This window comes from Erithacus rubecula, assembly GCF_903797595.1.
Source record: "Erithacus rubecula genome assembly, chromosome: 5".
NCBI classification, from domain to species: Eukaryota; Metazoa; Chordata; class Aves; order Passeriformes; family Muscicapidae; genus Erithacus; species Erithacus rubecula.
In genome coordinates this window covers 64,183,413-64,198,988 of record NC_136687.1, presented here as the reverse complement: position 1 = coordinate 64,198,988, position 15,576 = coordinate 64,183,413, and the positions used below count along the sequence as shown (strand labels likewise).

The following is a 15,576-nucleotide window of genomic DNA, read 5'->3' as shown; positions in this document are numbered from 1 at the left end:
TCGACAAAAAATATTTACATATGCCACAGCACAAGCAGAAATATTATTCAAACCTCTCAGCCATTTTCATGAATACTTTATTGGTTCCTAATGTTAAGGAGGAGGATGAGAAAGAGCCATGTAAAAGGATATGTTTACCAAACACCAGGCTCAACGATGGCAATTTTCTGCTTAGAGAAAATAATTGTAGTTTTAGCACCTGTTTTGCCTGGTATCTGCTCTAGGTGGACTGTACCTTCACTGACATTGATGTTTTTCATCCAGGCAAAAATCTCCTTTTATTTGTGCAAAAGGTACCTGTCATTCCACGACTAACATCAATAACTTCATCTATTATTTAGTTAACCTGATAGGAGTATATATATTCCCAAAGGAGCTATTCTGCAGCAATTCTCTTCAACTTCACGAGTGTATTAAGGACTGATTTAAACAAAACATTCAAGAGATTTGTGGAAACTGCTTCTGTGGATTTCTTGGCCAATCATGTCCTAAGCTCTTTAAAGAGGAAACATGTAGAACACGGACTTAAAACTTACATACAGATGATCTAATACCATGTTTTTAAAAGTTGCTTAAATGTTGCTTTTTTAAACTGAAATACCTTCTAGTGTTCCTAACTCAACGTTTGTGGTCACTTTTTCCTTGATGTTTAGACCTTTCATACTGCTTCTCATTTGGATGTCTGAAAAAATATAGAGGAAAGTATGGACCTGTTTTCTCTGTATTGAGGTGGAGATGGAACCATACTGGGAAGCAATTTCAGACAATAGCATGGGTGTGTGAATTATGTTGGTTTTGTTTCATTGCACTAAGCTATGTTTTTGTTTTTAATGTTGGAAATGGGCTAGGTTAGCTGTTCCATTTGCATCCCATGGAAACCTGTTTTTATGGCTTTATTAAATATGGGGGGGGGGGGGTTCCTTTCATAGTGAAACTTCTATCACTGCTAGAACCAGTTAGAAGCTTTCAGAGGAAATAAAGTGGCCTTGAGAGCAAGGGAATTCTATACCTTTGCAGCTCAGGCTTGACAGTTTTGCTTTGTTAATATTCTCTGTGTTGAATCTAATTCAGATAAGGAAAAAAAAAAAAAAAAAAAAAAAAAAACCTTGAGCAATTTCAAGTTCAGTAATTAGTGGCAGCCAGGACTGCAAAGAGTTCAAGAGCTATAGGTTTAGGTCCCCACAATAAGGCCCATGGAGTTATGCCTCATCCCTAAAGGTCAGCACACTCACCTTGGGGCCAAGAGTCTAATTCTCAAATCCTTGTTCCTCTTGACTCGAAGCAAGGCCACGGTTCCAGCTTTGCCACATCCCAAGGGAGGACCACAAGCATCCTGCAGTGAGCCTGGCTCTGTCTTTGTGCTGGAAGTGGTTCCATTTGATAGCAGCATTCCCAAAGGGAGAAAATAACTACAGAGTGGTCAGAGCACTCAGGGGGACTGTGCGAAAGGCAAGCTGAGTTCTCTGCTCTCCTGAGAGAGTGTCTGCAATTATTGATAGAGTGGGAGTTTCAGAAAGTGTGGTTTGGGAGTTTAGCTTTGAACAACTGACTAATAATTACAGCATTTTGCACATGGGTTGTGAGAAAAGCCTTGCGTTGTTCCTTTCAGAGAAAATAATTCTGTATCCAACCACTATTTCAAGCCCAAACATCTGCATGATGTTTGTGCACCTACTTTCCCTCCTCACTGAAAGCCACAGCAGAGGCAGAGAAGCATCAAAGCCGCACTCACCTCACAGGTCAGTAACTGGAGCCCTCTAGCGAGGCTGCCACGCTCTCAGACCTGCCCTCGTTGTATTGAGAGGTGTGACACAAAGGAAGCTTTGCAGCGTTATCCCTCCCCTGAGGCTGCCTTTCCTCAAGTGGCCAGGGCTCATCTCAGCCTCTAGACGGAGCAGTTTGCTGCCCAGCTCAAAATCCACTTATGCTGTCCAGGGGCATTTGAAAGCAGCTCTAGTGTGGCCATATTTGATTTATTTAAACTCTGTGAGGAGGTTTCAAAGGAATTAATTATTTAACATTTCAAATGCTTGTTGTGACTTCACCAGGCAGTTTGCAGGATATGAGAGTTGGTCTTCAAAACTGTAAATGACCAATTTAAATATTTTAATATTAAATGCCTCATCAGTTTATGGAACTATTTGGGCTCTGTTAGTAAGACTCCTGGCATGTGAATATCCACAAATGTTTCCTGTGTTGCTTCCCCCATCCTCTTTTAAATGCCAAGATTAGGTGTACCTGAAAAGAAGCCTTTTTTCTTCTGCAATGTTAGAAGCCAATCCTGTGCTCATTGCTCTGAAAACAAACTCACACCTAATGAAGTGAGAGCACAGCACTCCTTGGCAGTTCCTTGGGTCTTTTTTCCCTAAAGCCAGCTGAAGATTTGCCTTAGTGTGGGACAGGCAGGATTGTGGGACTGTATTGTGGGCCTGAGAGATGATGCAGAAGTTAGAAGCTGCATGTGGGAGATAAAAACTGCCACACAATTGTCATATTTTGGAATATAACTTGTAAGCAATTCTTTTTCTCTTGAACTATTTTGTGTTTTATTAAAAGCCTGGTACTTTTTCATTTCAAATCACATCTCATTAGAAGATATTTGTAATACTATCTCCCAAGCAGCTATTTATTGCCCTTACCAGTGCTTTGATATTTAGGTTTGCCAGACACAAACTGCAATTCCACTTTCCTTTCTCTACAGTATTTTGCCTAAAATGAAAACTCAGAGTGAAAACCAGGCTTTGCTGATGGTGCAGAAGAAGGATCTCAGCTGGGTGCATACAATGAATGTCTGAATTGCAGACACCTGAGGGGATTCTGCAGATGCCAGGTAAGGACCTCACTCTCTGTGTCAGCTTAAGGGGGATGCAAAGGATGGGGTTCACAGCCAGCTTCCAGGCTGAAGAGGGGATGATTCCCCTCACTGTCCTGCAAAAACAGCACCATGAGACATTTGCTAACACTTTTAAGTTTTGTCCTCATTCAGACACTGACATTCCAGATGTCAGAGATTAATGGGCAAGCCAGAAATAGCATTTCACCTTTGTAGTACACATGGCAGGGATGATTGTGTGGCTTTTTCCTACCTTCAGGCAGGTAATGGGATTGGAACAGGAAGAGAGAAGTGACATGCATCATAGGTAAACCACAGTCATTAATCTCTTCCTGTGGCAGCATAAAAAAAAAGTACAGTCACTGTAATAGGCTCTGGGATTCCCCATAATCAACTACAACTTCAAATTTCCCTTTCTGAATATGTGTGGTTAGTACTAGAAACTTTTAATCAGCAGAGTGGAAGAGGAATTACATGACAGACTGCTGCACCTAAGAATTCCTCTCAGAAAGAAGAGATAAATGAAAGTGAAAATGTGCTTTGCAAACCATTCAAGACTTTAAAATAATTAAGAAAGATAGACAATAAGCACAAAAACCTCTTAACTTGCAAAACAGTTTTATTTCACACATATACAAAGTTAAGACATTTTAAAACACAGCACTATAGATTACATCTAAGCCACCATGTTAACAGGGGACTTCTCGGGCCTCTGGAGCTTTACGGGATTTGAAAGTTTTGAAGCTGATTGTCTGCAAAGAATAAACCCCCCTGCAGAGCCACATAATCAGACAGCAGGCTGTGTGTCACTGCTCTATAATCCAGAAGGAAATGTGGCTCTCCAATAAGTCCTGGATTGACAGTATATGCAAGGGTACTCCTAAAAAAAAAATAACTACCCCAACACCTGTGATGTGCAAAATAGGTTTGGACTGCAGGGATCTAAATGCATTCAGTGCTTCACGGATGTCCATGGTGAACTACATTTTCACTTCAGAGGCAAATCCTCTCTGCAATGCAACTGTCAACAAAACAAAATTTACTCTAGTGCACCATGGAACTGAACTTTTTAGGTACCTGAAATCCTGGAGTAATAGCAGCTCTATAATGTCTGGGGAGTAAGAACAATGGCACAAGGTGTTGCCTGGTTATAAACAATAAACTTTGGTCACCTAAGCAGGTTACATTCAATTTTCATTCTGGTTTCAGGTGTTCAGATAAGCACAAGAACATCTCTGAATGGCACACAGCTCCAAAGGAAGAACCAAATCTACATTTGCTTTACATTAAATCCAAAAACAACTTGTCATAAGAAAACAGTGTTTCATACAGAAATACAGACAAATATGCAATTTTAGAGTCTTTCATGGAAATAAACAACAGGAGACAAATACCAAAAGATAACCTAAAAAACCTTCAGAGGAATAAAAAATACTGGCTTGTCCCTTCAATCAGTAGCCTTAGGAAAGGCAAAGTAGCCTTTCCCAGCAGCAGTGGGAATCTCCACATCTCAAGTGAAGTTTCTTTTAGTTAAATAGTAAAACACAGCGGGTTTTATCCAAAATGGCAATCAGGGAAGTTGTTATGATGGAGGGGAAGGTACCCTGCCTTGCAGGCTCAGTTCATCCTTTCTTTTGACTTCTGCAGTATCTCATTTTGGCAGTTTTGGGTGCTGCAGCCCTCCTTCCTCAATTATCTTTGTTGAAAAAGAGAAAGAAACCAAAAAATCTGCCCTTTCAGACTTTGTTCACATGGCAGAAGATATACAGGAGGCACAAGCCCAGTTTTTAAGCCTTTTCCAGGTTATCTTTTGGATCAGTTCTATAGCAAGGCAACAAATACTAGTATAAGCTAGTTTTCTTCATGATCCTCAAAAATTCCTGCTCACTTACTTCCCCATCTCCATCTCGATCAGCTTCGTCAATCATTTCCTACAAAACACAGTGTACATTTGATCAGGCACTGGATTCTAAACACAAGATATTCCACTCATTAAAACAACAATAAATCAGAGGCACTTCATGCTTTTCATACTTCTGTCCTTTTAGTCCTTTGGCATAGGACTAAATTCCCACCCACTCCCCTAGGAGCTGCACTAATGGTCTGTGCCTATTGGAAAAGCTCTGGCAAATCACAACGTACCTGAAGTTCTTCATCTGTTAAATTTTCTCCCAGCTCCTTGGCAACCCTTTTCAAGTTTTTGAATGAAATTTTTCCTGTGCCATCATCATCAAATAATCTGAAAGCTTTCAGGATTTCTTCTTTTGAATCCTTTTCACTCTAAACCAAGAGTAAAGCATATGTTAATCAGAAAACCCCTGATACTGATATGCTCCTTTTTCTTATGCTGCCACAAGAATTTCTGCTAAGAATTCCTACCATTTTCTGTGTCATCATAGCCAAAAAGTCTTCAAAGTTGATGGTGCCACTTCCTTCCTTGTCAATGTCTGCTATCATCTTCTTAATCTCTTCCTTCTTTGGCTCAAAGCCTAAGGCACGCATCGCAACCTGTGCCAAAACAGCAAAACCAATTCTGTTAGGAGGCCACCAGAATTCTGGTGTTAGAGCTGAGCTAAAACCTGTTTCATTTCCTTGTCCAGAACTCTAGTCATAAGTCATCTTGGTATCCTCTACCATCTTCTTTTATCTTGCTGAACAATAATAGTGTATGTTTGATATTCTTAAGATGTTTTTCCTATATGGTAGTGGATATCCATAGTTTATATCAGGCAGAGATAACTCATGTTTCCAGCTTACAGATGCAGAAATTGAGCAGAGTGTATGTGAGAAATCAAGGTAAGTGAGATAATTAAAGTGTTCATGCTTATAAAAAAAACAAATGTAAAATCACAGGGAGACAACTGAGAATCATCCTCCCCCTTGTACTACTGTATGTATGCAAGAGCACACATACTGCCTGAATTGTTACTGAAACACAACTCAGAGCTCTCTTTTGCTCCTTTTAGATTAGAAACCAGGTAATTTTTGGATTATGTATATGCAAATATGGTTGTAACTTTCCTGAATGAGTGCAAAATCTGTGTTTAGTTCTCAGGTAAAGAAAATATTGGCTACATGATACTCATCCCAGAACAACCAAAGTCCACTTCCCAGGGACAGGCACCTTAGTCATGAAAGCTGAAACTGTTTAGTTTCTTTAATGCTCAGCTATTCAAAGCTGGCATATTTAAATACCCACATAGTAGAGAAGCCTGTGTGCTGTGAAGCATTACATGCAGAGTGCACCCCAAATTCAGTCACAACAGCAAGCCATAACTCTTCTTTGTACCCCAAAACTGCTTTAAAACAGGGTTGGACAAACAGAAAAAGCAGCTACAATTTTGAGATCAAAGATATTTTCATCTCAGAGGAAAAAGAAAAAAAAAAAGGTTTGAAAACCTTCAGTTCTTTTATGTCGATGCTTCCAGATCCATCAGTGTCAAACAAATCAAAAGCTTCTCTGATCTCCTGCTTTTGCTCTTCTGTAAGTTCAGGTTTCAAGCCACTTTTCTTCCTCTGGGCTGTACCTAAGCCAGGTTTTCTGTAGTTGGATGCCTTCAGAAAGTGAAGGGAAAGAACAGATAAGAAACAGTGCATTCTAGGGAGAATTTCAAATATACTTAATTATAAATGACAACATTAATCAACAGACAATCTGTCCCATAAGGAGAACTAATCTGCTTGTGCTGAGCTGCTGCATCATTATCCAGGACACTTTCAAGACCTTTCCTGCCTCTGGTGTAAGCCAGTGGAGTACACAGTATTCCCCCTCACCTATAAAGCAGGAAAAACGCCTTCCTCAAGTAAAGTTTTGTTTTTAAATCAGCAGCAGACAGATTTTCGTTCTGCAGTCTTGAATCTGCAGAGAACCGTGGAAGGAAAGGCATTCCCTCACACCCCCAGCTTCAACTGGTTGGGCTTTATAAAAGTAAATAACACAAGCACAAAGCAAGGAATTTGTTACCTAGTTACTGCTGACCAGGCTCTTGCCTCTGCTGTATTGTTACTGTTTTTAGGGCTGGGATCTCTCTTTTAACTCAGAAGATTCTATTCTCTTGTATTTGTTAATGACATTTCGTTTTTCAACGTGATTTGTCCCTCTCAGGTTGGATTCGCTCACCCCCGACTTCCCTCTGCTATCAACACACGTATCAGACTTCTATTCTTTATATGCTGCTCTGGGAAGAAGCCACACGAGACCTTTTCCTGGCTACGCAGACTTATTGTTCCATTTATTCCACATCTGAGTTGTGCAAATCCCTTTCAGGTTCCACCTCCGGGCCTGGCCGGTGCCATTCCAACAACGCCCGAACTGTGCGGAGGTCTGTGAGCTGTGCCAAGAAGAACCAGGCGAGCCAAGAGCAGGTGACGTATCTTGCGAATCCCGGTGTTTTTTCCCAGTGGAGAGGGCGGCCTCTCCGGGGTGCGTTATGCGAGATACCCGGGCAGCCGCGACGGCCTGGGCAGGGGTGGAACCTGAAGGGGGTTTGCACAACCCGCGGTGCCGGCGGGAGGGGCGGAGGGGCTCGGGGAGGCGGCGGTGGGAAGGGAGCCCGCGGCGGGGAGGGCGCGCTCACCATCCGGCCGGGAACGCCGCTCCGGGATTGGGACCGGACGGGACGGGACGGGAGCTCCGCACCGCCGCGCGCAACCGCCGCGCGCCGCCCGGCCGGCCAATGAGCAGGCGGAACGAGCGAGGGAGCCCGCCCCCCTCACGGCGCCGGCCAATGGCAGCGCGCCGTGCCCGTGATGGACAGCTGAGGCAGAGCGAGGGCGGGCCGGCCCGCGCGGCGCCTGAGGGAGCGGCGGCCGTGTCCAGGCAACTCCGCGTCCAGGGAAGCGGCGGGAGCGCCGGGAGTGCGGCCTCTCCGGTGAGACACCCGCACCGGCCCGCCGGGCACCCTCCGGCCCGCAGGAAGCGGCCAGGCCGCCGCCGGTGCAGTTCCGGTGTGTCCGCACCGAGCGGCTTCCCCCCGGCCGTGAGGGGCAGGCGGGCCAGGACGCGCTTCCTCTCCCTAGTAATACTGCGACATAATAGTAAAGTGGCTTTAACTGTGTGGGATGGGGGAAAAAAAAAAAGAAAAAAAAAACAACAACAAAACTCTTTGGGTTTGGAATAGCTATGCAGAGGGGCCTTTAGGCAGCTGGAATAAATGATGTGAATAAATTCCAGTACCTGAAGGGAGCTTACAGGAAAAGATGGGGCAGGACTATTTACAAGGGCATATGAGACAAGAGGGGATGGGTTCAAACTGACAGACAAACGATTTAGAATGACTATTAGAAAGTCTTTATTGTGAGGGCGGTGGCAGACTGGCACAGGGTGCCCAGAGCAGCTGAGGATGCTCCATCCCTGGAAGTGTCCAAGGCCAGGCTGGATGGGGCTCTGAGCAGCCTGGTTTGGTGGAAGGTGATCCTGCCCATGGCAGAGGAGTTGAAACTGGATGATCTTTAAGGTCCCTTCCAACCCAGACCATTCTGTGTTTCTGTGATTTGAATCTGAGCATAAGAGGTACAGACCTTGGGGTTCTCAATTCTTGGTATTACTATTCAAAAAGGGAGCTTTATTTTAATCCGTGGTCATCCACGGGACCATGGTGTGGAAGAGACTTTGAGAGAAAGAAGATTTTGGTGTGTTAAGAATGAATAGTTTGTCAAAACTTTAAAGTCTTGGCGGTTTGTAAGTTGTGAATAAGTGACATTGCTTTTATTTTGCTTAATGAAGTATTCATGCATGCTAATTGGACTAAACAGAATTTGGAATAAAGTATGTTTTTCCAGACTTGAAGGTTAAAGTCAGTGGCATGACTGTTGTTACCAAGAAGGATCTGCACAAAGCTCTTGAGTTTGGCATGTAATTTGTCCATTCTGCTCTAATGAACTTTTGCCCTAAGTAAGGCAAATAATTGAAATTCCAGACATCAGGGCAGGAGGGAGGTGGTAGTTGCACACAGCCTGTACTGCTGGAAGTGTAAGAAACCATGGTAATTAACAGCTCTTTAGTATCAGCCAGCCAGAAACAGTTCCATGGCATTTTAACAGTGCTCCATTTCACCAGCTCTGCCCATTGATTTCTCATAAGTGTGCAGGAAGAAGACCTGCTTTATACAGAGGAAAGCTGTGCTCAGGGCTAGACTGTTAAATAAATTTTTTGGTGGTTTGTGCTGTGGTGTGCTGTGAAGATGGGGCAGTAATTTGTGATCTGTTCACAGATGCTGTCCTCTGCCCATGGCTTTCCGGGATGTGAATGCCAGGAGACACATTGGACTCCAGCAGCTCTCATCCTTAGCATCCACTGGGAGAACATTCCTGGGGCCAATGAAATCACATAAATTCATTGTGGATGAAATCACCAACCAGAGCACATTGATTTGTTCTGTTGTTAGACTGATTGAAAGTTTGGATTTGACAAGTGCTGTTGGACAGCTTCTTAATGAAACCATTCAGGCTCAGAACAAGGAGTTTAAGACTGGGATGAGTACCCTGTTGTTCCTGGTTGGAGCATGGAGCAATGCTGTGATGGAGTGCCTCCAGCAGAACATTCCTGTTCCAGCAATAGTGTCTGTGATGTCTGAGGGGTTGAACTCTTGCTGTGAGAGAGTCCAGTGTCTTCAAATACCAATACAGGATGTAAAGAAAGAGCTGTGTTCTAGCCCAGTGTGGCCAAAGGCTTGTGAAAGCAAAACTGGCCAAGTTGGACGTGATGGTCCTACAAATCCTTGGAATTTGCTGTTTTTTCAGAGAGATGTTTCTGCAACAGAAGAAGTAATTCCAGTAAATTCTTGTTCCCATCAAGGAAATGATTGTAGTTTTAACAAGTTCCTGGTTTCTCCCTTGGCTGGCTTTGGTTCAGTGGCTTCTGTTGTCAAAGCAGCGGGTGACAGAAGTTCATCTGCACTGTCTGGAAGTGGTGGTACTGCATCCAGCTCTATCACACGGAAGTTAACCCACAGCAGGCACTTCAGCACTCTAGGGAAAAGCCATTTTTCAAGTCAGCAAGATAGTTCTCAGGGACACCTTTCAGGGCCATCAGCAGATCTGTGTGGATGTTGTGGTTTAGGACACCTGGCAACAGCTCTGAGCCACGGAAACCAGACCAGTGTGAAACTGCTACAAAGCATCGCTGGTTATCAGCAACAGAGAGCAGAGTGCAGTGGCTCTTCCCAGATTAATATCACAGAGATTGTGACGTGCTGTGTGCTGGGCCTGCCTGAGGGCTATTCCTGTGTCTCCCCAGGCTTTGTCACGTTAGTGTCACCAGAGCAAGCCACAGTCGTCAAACACTTTGCAGACAAACCCCTGCGGATTCTGCTGATGGATGGTGACCTCACGGAGCGGTATCGACACTTAGGTTTTAACAGACCATGTAATGTAAGGACCGTTTTGGAGCATCCCAGTCCACAGGGAAGCAGCGCAGGAGATGTGTGGCTAAGCAGAATGTCGGATATTCTGATGAGCTTTGAGATAAACCTGGTTTTGGTCAAAGGAAACGTGTGCAAAGACTTGATGGAAAGGTGCCTCGCCAGCAGGATATTGGTAATTGGCTGTGTGGCTCGGGATGTGCTGTGTGCCTTTGGGGCAGCCACAGGTGCGCAGGCAGTGACGTACCTGAGCCAGGTGAACGCTTCCTGTGTGGGGAATGGGGCCTGGGCGGAGCTGTGGGAGGCCGGCGATGGGCGCGCGGTGGATCTGGGTGAGCTGCTGCCGGCGAGGATCGGCGCGGGCGGCCTCGCCCTGCTCACGGCCGTGCTCACCACTGCCCTGCCTTGCAAGGCGCAGCTCCTGCAAGACCACTTCTGGGCTTTGCTGTATCGACTCCATCACGCTCTGAAGGACGGGAAGGTTTTCCCTGGGGGTGGTGCAGTGGAGCTCCTGTGCCTCAGTCACATCCAGGCGCTCGCGGAGCAGCCCGGGCCACCGGGAAACGACAGAGCTGTGAGAGAGCTTCCCAGTCCCTGGCTGGCAGAGTACAGATCCATTGTGCTCCAGGCACTGGCAAGCGGCTGGAAGCAGTACCTCTCTGTGCTCCTGTGTAACACTGCCAAGGCCAGCTCGGAGCTGCAAGCAGCTGCCTCAGTGGATCACCACCTCCAGAAAGCAGCAGCCTGTGGCTCTCCCTCAGCTTATATTTTGGAAGAGTTTAGGAGAGGTGGAGTGTTCAGCGGCGGCTCTGATCCCTTCCTTAACCAGATCACAGATTTAAAGGTTTGTGATAATGTTGTGGCCAAGACGGAGGCGTGGAGGAGAGCTCTGGACCTGGTGCTGCTGGTGCTTCAAACTGATGCTGAAATCATCACAGGCCCCAGAAGGAATCAGATCATGAACTCACCTATGTCAAGTGAATTTATGTTTCTATAGGATTTTCAGGATTTGTAAATCCATGAGTCAGTGGGAGAAGCCCAGGTTCGACCTACATGGCTTTTATAAAGCAAACAGTGAGATGTGGTTGTGACTTTAGAATGAAACAGCAGAAGTCAGAGTGAGACAGTCACAAGGTAATTTCTTATTTCTAGAAATGAGAATTAAATAACAAACAAAAACCACTTGTGGGCTTATCTCTAACCCAGGCCATGCATTTCTAGCTAATGGTATTGCCTGTATGGATGCTGAAGAGAGGGAGAGATCTCTTACATAAGATTGCTGTACTTGTGTTAAATGAAAGATTATACTGTAATTATTTCTTAATACCTTGTTCTTAATTGTTGTATGTTGCAAACATAAGAGTTAAACTTGAAATAATGTGTTACATTTTATACTGAGAGATTGTGCAAATAGATTTTATTTTTGTATATTTATATAGTCCATACATCTCTGATTTCCCAATATATACTCTCTGGAATTTCTCTAGTTTTGACCAATTCAGGCTGAATCCTTCCTTGTGGTATTACAGATTGGATGCATCTCTACACAAAATTTTCTTTTACATTGCCATCTGGATTTTTAAATAATTTCCATGGGGTCTTTCAGCTATCCTTGCAGAGAGGAAAATGTTGCTGTAAGTTTTAGGTGTTGGCCAACAACTGGAAATGAATCCATCCTGATGGTTGAGGCACAGCATTTTTGCTGTGTTACAGCACTGACAGTTTGAAAGCTGGGCATTGGAGAGCTGGCACTTCATTGCAAGAGAGAGGTGTGTAACTATGGAGATACTTTTTTCTGAACTTGGCATTCTGAGTCACACTGGAAGTGAAATGTCTCACCAGGCTGGTGAAAATAGAATGGAAAAAGAATGGAAATGGTGATGCTAAAGAGGATCCTTGCATTCAAGAAGTTTCTCTTTAAAATGCTCGTGGCTGGCAGCACAGATAATGAAATTAATCCACAAATAAGGTTTAGATACTTTTTGGGGGTATTACATCTCTGAGTTTCTGACCTGAAATGAAATATTCTGGTTTTCTCTCAGATCCCAGAATTTGGTGGATTTTTGCAATATATTATACTTACAATTTTAATTTGGAGCAGTAGTTCCTAGTAGCATAAGAATCTCATTAGATTACAGTTTTGATCATCCTGCAATTATATTTTCATTATTAATTGGTTGGTAAATTGATGTGCAGCTGTTTGGCCGCACTCTTGATGTACCAAGATGTGAGAAAGGGTCTGGTAGATCTAAAGAGGCAAAAGGAGCTGGGGGCTGTTAAGTGAGAATTAAATAGAAACACAACATATAAGTAAATGTAAACAGACTGCTGCTGTGCAAGTGTTTGCAGCTCATGTTTGGCTTTACACTGCTTTTCTAGAGCCTCCTGTGCTGAGCATTGCATAACCCCTGTTACCAGGAAAAGATCCACTTGGACCTTATTTGAATAATAGAGTGAAGTGTGTTATGGAAAATCTGCAGACAGGAATTGTATTGAGGTGGTCCAACATCTATTTATGGGACTCTTAGACACTGGGAGCTGACACACCAAATGTTGAGAAAGTCCAAAATGATGTAATTTTTCCAATCAGGCTTTTAATGATATATTTAAATGTTGTGATGCTGAAACCAGGACAAGAGGTATTCAAAAAAGCTCAGATGTTACATTTTCATTAATCAACACCTGTTTTTCTACAGGCCCGTGAAATTGAACAATTTATAAACTAAGTACATCTTGTATCCTGGGTTACTTAAAATTCTGTCTTTGATATGCACAGAAGATTACCATGCAAGCTCTCCTCAAGGCATCCTCTCCTGAAATTTGGAATGCAACATACTGGTGTGGCTTCCTCAGCCACAGGTCTCCCACAGCTCTCTGCACCAGGCAATGGAGATTCTGTGCCTGTCTGTCATGGCACTCGGCACAGAAAGGATTTCCACATCTGCCACGGGCAACTTCAGCTCCTGCCAGGCAGAGGCTCCTCCTCTGGACACAAAGGCTGTTTGTGTAGAGCTTGGTGTGATGGCAGAGCTAAGCCCTTACATGTGATGTGCTTGGGAAATTGGGAAATGGCTGAGATTTCAGGGACTTGGCACATCTTGCTCCCCGCTGGAACCAAATCCCAATCAGGTGCTTTGTTTCTTCCTTGCATCCCAGTATCATCATTCCCAGCTCACTTCATTTTCTGTTCAGGGCTGATGGCATTGTAGTTCATATTTCTCTTTATAAAACAAATTTTTAGGCCTCTGCTCCTTGAGGATTTCCTGAAATGTAGTAGAAGTCTTCTTAATCATAGCGAACAGACCCTTGTCCCAAGCTGAGCCAGCCTGGAGGGCACAGCTACCTGTGAATTCTGTCCCTGTAAGGGACATAGTTCAGTGATCAGTGGCTGTAAGGAGGTACCTGAGAGTTTTCTTGCTGCCAGGTTTGCTGAAATTGTGAGCTGGGAAATGTAGGGGACTGTGTGTACCTACAGCAGTCCCCAGGTAAGCAGAGGAGTGACTCTGAGAGAATGAGGAGAAAACTCTTAAGACTGTTTGCACTGAACTCCTTAGATATCCCAGACCAGGGCTGATGGAGAGGCTGGGAGAACATTTTCCTTCTTTTTTTTTTTTTTTTTTTTTTTTTTAAGAGGAGAAAGTTGGAGAGGGCAGTCAAATCTAGGAGAAAAGTTATCAAGTGAAAGAGATTTTCAACTCTGCTCACAAGGATGAGGTGATTGGCAGGCCTGAGTATTCCCATAAGTCACACTGGCAGCAAAAAATCATTCTGAAGAATGGTAAGAAGTGACCTGCTTCCATGCAAAGCAGGTTGGCTTCCTGTAACCAACTCAGACAGGACATCTATAGGAGCTGAACCAACATCACAGGTATCAAGTGAATGAAATGTCTTGTAACTGTTGGGGGTTTTTTTAAAAATATTTTTGTATATAAACTCTGTAAAACTCCTGTGTAAACTCCCTGTTACCTCAAAGTGCCAAACTAAAATGGGGCTGAGCTGCTGCTTCAAGGAAAAACTTGCTGTTCTGGAACCAGCTGAGTTGCCAGGACTGCTGTGAACAACAGGCACTTCTGGGAGTAACAGAGGCACACTACAATGTGATGATTTGTTTTACCAAGTTTTATCCCTCTGTCTCTGTAGATCAAAAATCCTTTCAGATAATTCCACACCAGCACTGGAAAGTCTAAAAGTTACAAATTTAATTCAGCCACTTGCCACCAGCATCGTTGCATTAATTAACCATTTATTGCAGAGCTGCTGGACCAAGACCTTTCTTCCCTAACCAAGCATGAATAGATGTGCAGTCGTAAAGGGCTTTTTCTTTACAGATAATGTTGCTTCAAGAATTAATGTCCACAGAGATGATTCCAGCCCAGGTGACAGAAGAGGGAGGACAGCTCAGGTGTATGCACAAACTAGAGACTGGGTTTGACACTGGATGGTGGTTTGTGTTGTTGATACTGAATAGAAAGGAGCACACTGTCTGTCTGTTTTGGCTTCCTACCTGTTTATTTTGCTCATAATACCCATTTCTGTAGGATTCTGAAAAGCACCCACAGTGGTGCTTCTGCTGATTTCAATGCTGGTTTGCTGTGAGCACTGGGATTCAGCTTGTTGCACTGTGTCCCTGAAAACTCTGTAGCGACAAGGGCAGTTTGGGGCAGAGATGCAGAATGGAAGGAGAGAGTCATTCCCCAATTTCTCCCTCCAGATCAGACCCTGGATGACCCCTGGGGAGTGGCTTCATGTCACATTTAATCCAACCCAGCACCATCCCCAGCAGCCTTGTGTTCCCATGGTGAGATGTGTTTGGGAGGAGTCTTTCTCAGAGGGTGGAAAGAAAGGCTGGGCCATGATCATGCACAGATGGTGAAAGAGCTCACGAGAAGGGGAAGAAACCAAGGGCTGTATTTGGTTTCCTTGCCTAGCAGAGATTCAAAACAAAAAACTGTTTAGTTCAAAAGGAATTCTTTCCTTGGGGACCAAGTGCTACTCCAAACAATAGGATTATTTTTTCATTATTGCAGGAGCAGTAAAGATGGCATGCAGTTTTTATTTAGAAGTAGTGGGAAGATTCGCCCCGACTGTGTTTTATTCCATCTGAAATCAGTAGAATGGGGTTTAGTGCTATTCACAACTTTTGTCCACTGTGTTGTGAGATCAAATATTTAACCAGCATTGCAGATTTGGAGACATGACTGAAAATAACACAGTTGGTGAACTTACTTATTTCCAAGGTCTAATTTGACTCACTGCTTTCACTGACTACACTTCAAAATAAAACAAACCCAAACAACAAGAACTTCCTGTTTGTTAGGACTGGAGAGCCAGAACAACCCCAGAGGAGTTGTATAAAATAAATTTTATTTATATATGTACATA

At 43.9% G+C, this 15,576-nt stretch overlaps 2 protein-coding genes across 2 annotated transcripts; one reads left to right on the top strand and one right to left on the bottom strand.

The window, feature by feature from the left end:
* Nucleotides 1-3,434: 3,434 nt before the first annotated feature.
* Nucleotides 3,435-7,507, bottom strand: LOC306802147 (uncharacterized protein). Its single transcript, XM_079305988.1, has 5 exons — nucleotides 7,411-7,507; nucleotides 6,233-6,388; nucleotides 5,213-5,341; nucleotides 4,976-5,113; nucleotides 3,435-4,764 (listed from the first exon to the last, which is right to left on the bottom strand). The coding sequence occupies exons 1-5, from the start codon at nucleotides 7,411-7,413 to the stop codon at nucleotides 4,675-4,677; spliced, it is 516 nt and encodes a 171-aa protein (XP_079162114.1). The 5' UTR covers nucleotides 7,414-7,507; the 3' UTR covers nucleotides 3,435-4,674.
* BBS12 (Bardet-Biedl syndrome 12) lies at nucleotides 7,416-11,628 on the top strand. Its single transcript, XM_079305975.1, has 2 exons — nucleotides 7,416-7,704; nucleotides 9,575-11,628. Exons 1-2 carry the CDS (start codon nucleotides 7,510-7,512, stop codon nucleotides 11,189-11,191), a joined length of 1,812 nt encoding a protein of 603 aa, XP_079162101.1. The 5' UTR covers nucleotides 7,416-7,509; the 3' UTR covers nucleotides 11,192-11,628.
* The last annotated feature ends 3,948 nt before the right edge of the window (nucleotides 11,629-15,576 follow it).

Bases quoted from the DNA above. Each gene is read 5' to 3' on its own strand.
- LOC306802147 (XM_079305988.1), bottom strand. The intron at 5,342-6,232 runs GTTTTCAAACCT...GTTTTGGCACAG, and splicing joins TCGACATAAAAGAACTGAAG to GTTGCGATGCGTGCCTTAGG. The intron at 4,765-4,975 runs GTACGTTGTGAT...TGTGTTTTGTAG, and splicing joins TAACAGATGAAGAACTTCAG to GAAATGATTGACGAAGCTGA.
- BBS12 (XM_079305975.1), top strand. From the start codon at position 7,510: ATGAGCAGGCGGAACGAGCGAGGGAGCCCGCCCCCCTCACGGCGCCGG. The intron at 7,705-9,574 runs GTGAGACACCCG...CTGTTTTTTCAG, and splicing joins CCGGGAGTGCGGCCTCTCCG to AGAGATGTTTCTGCAACAGA.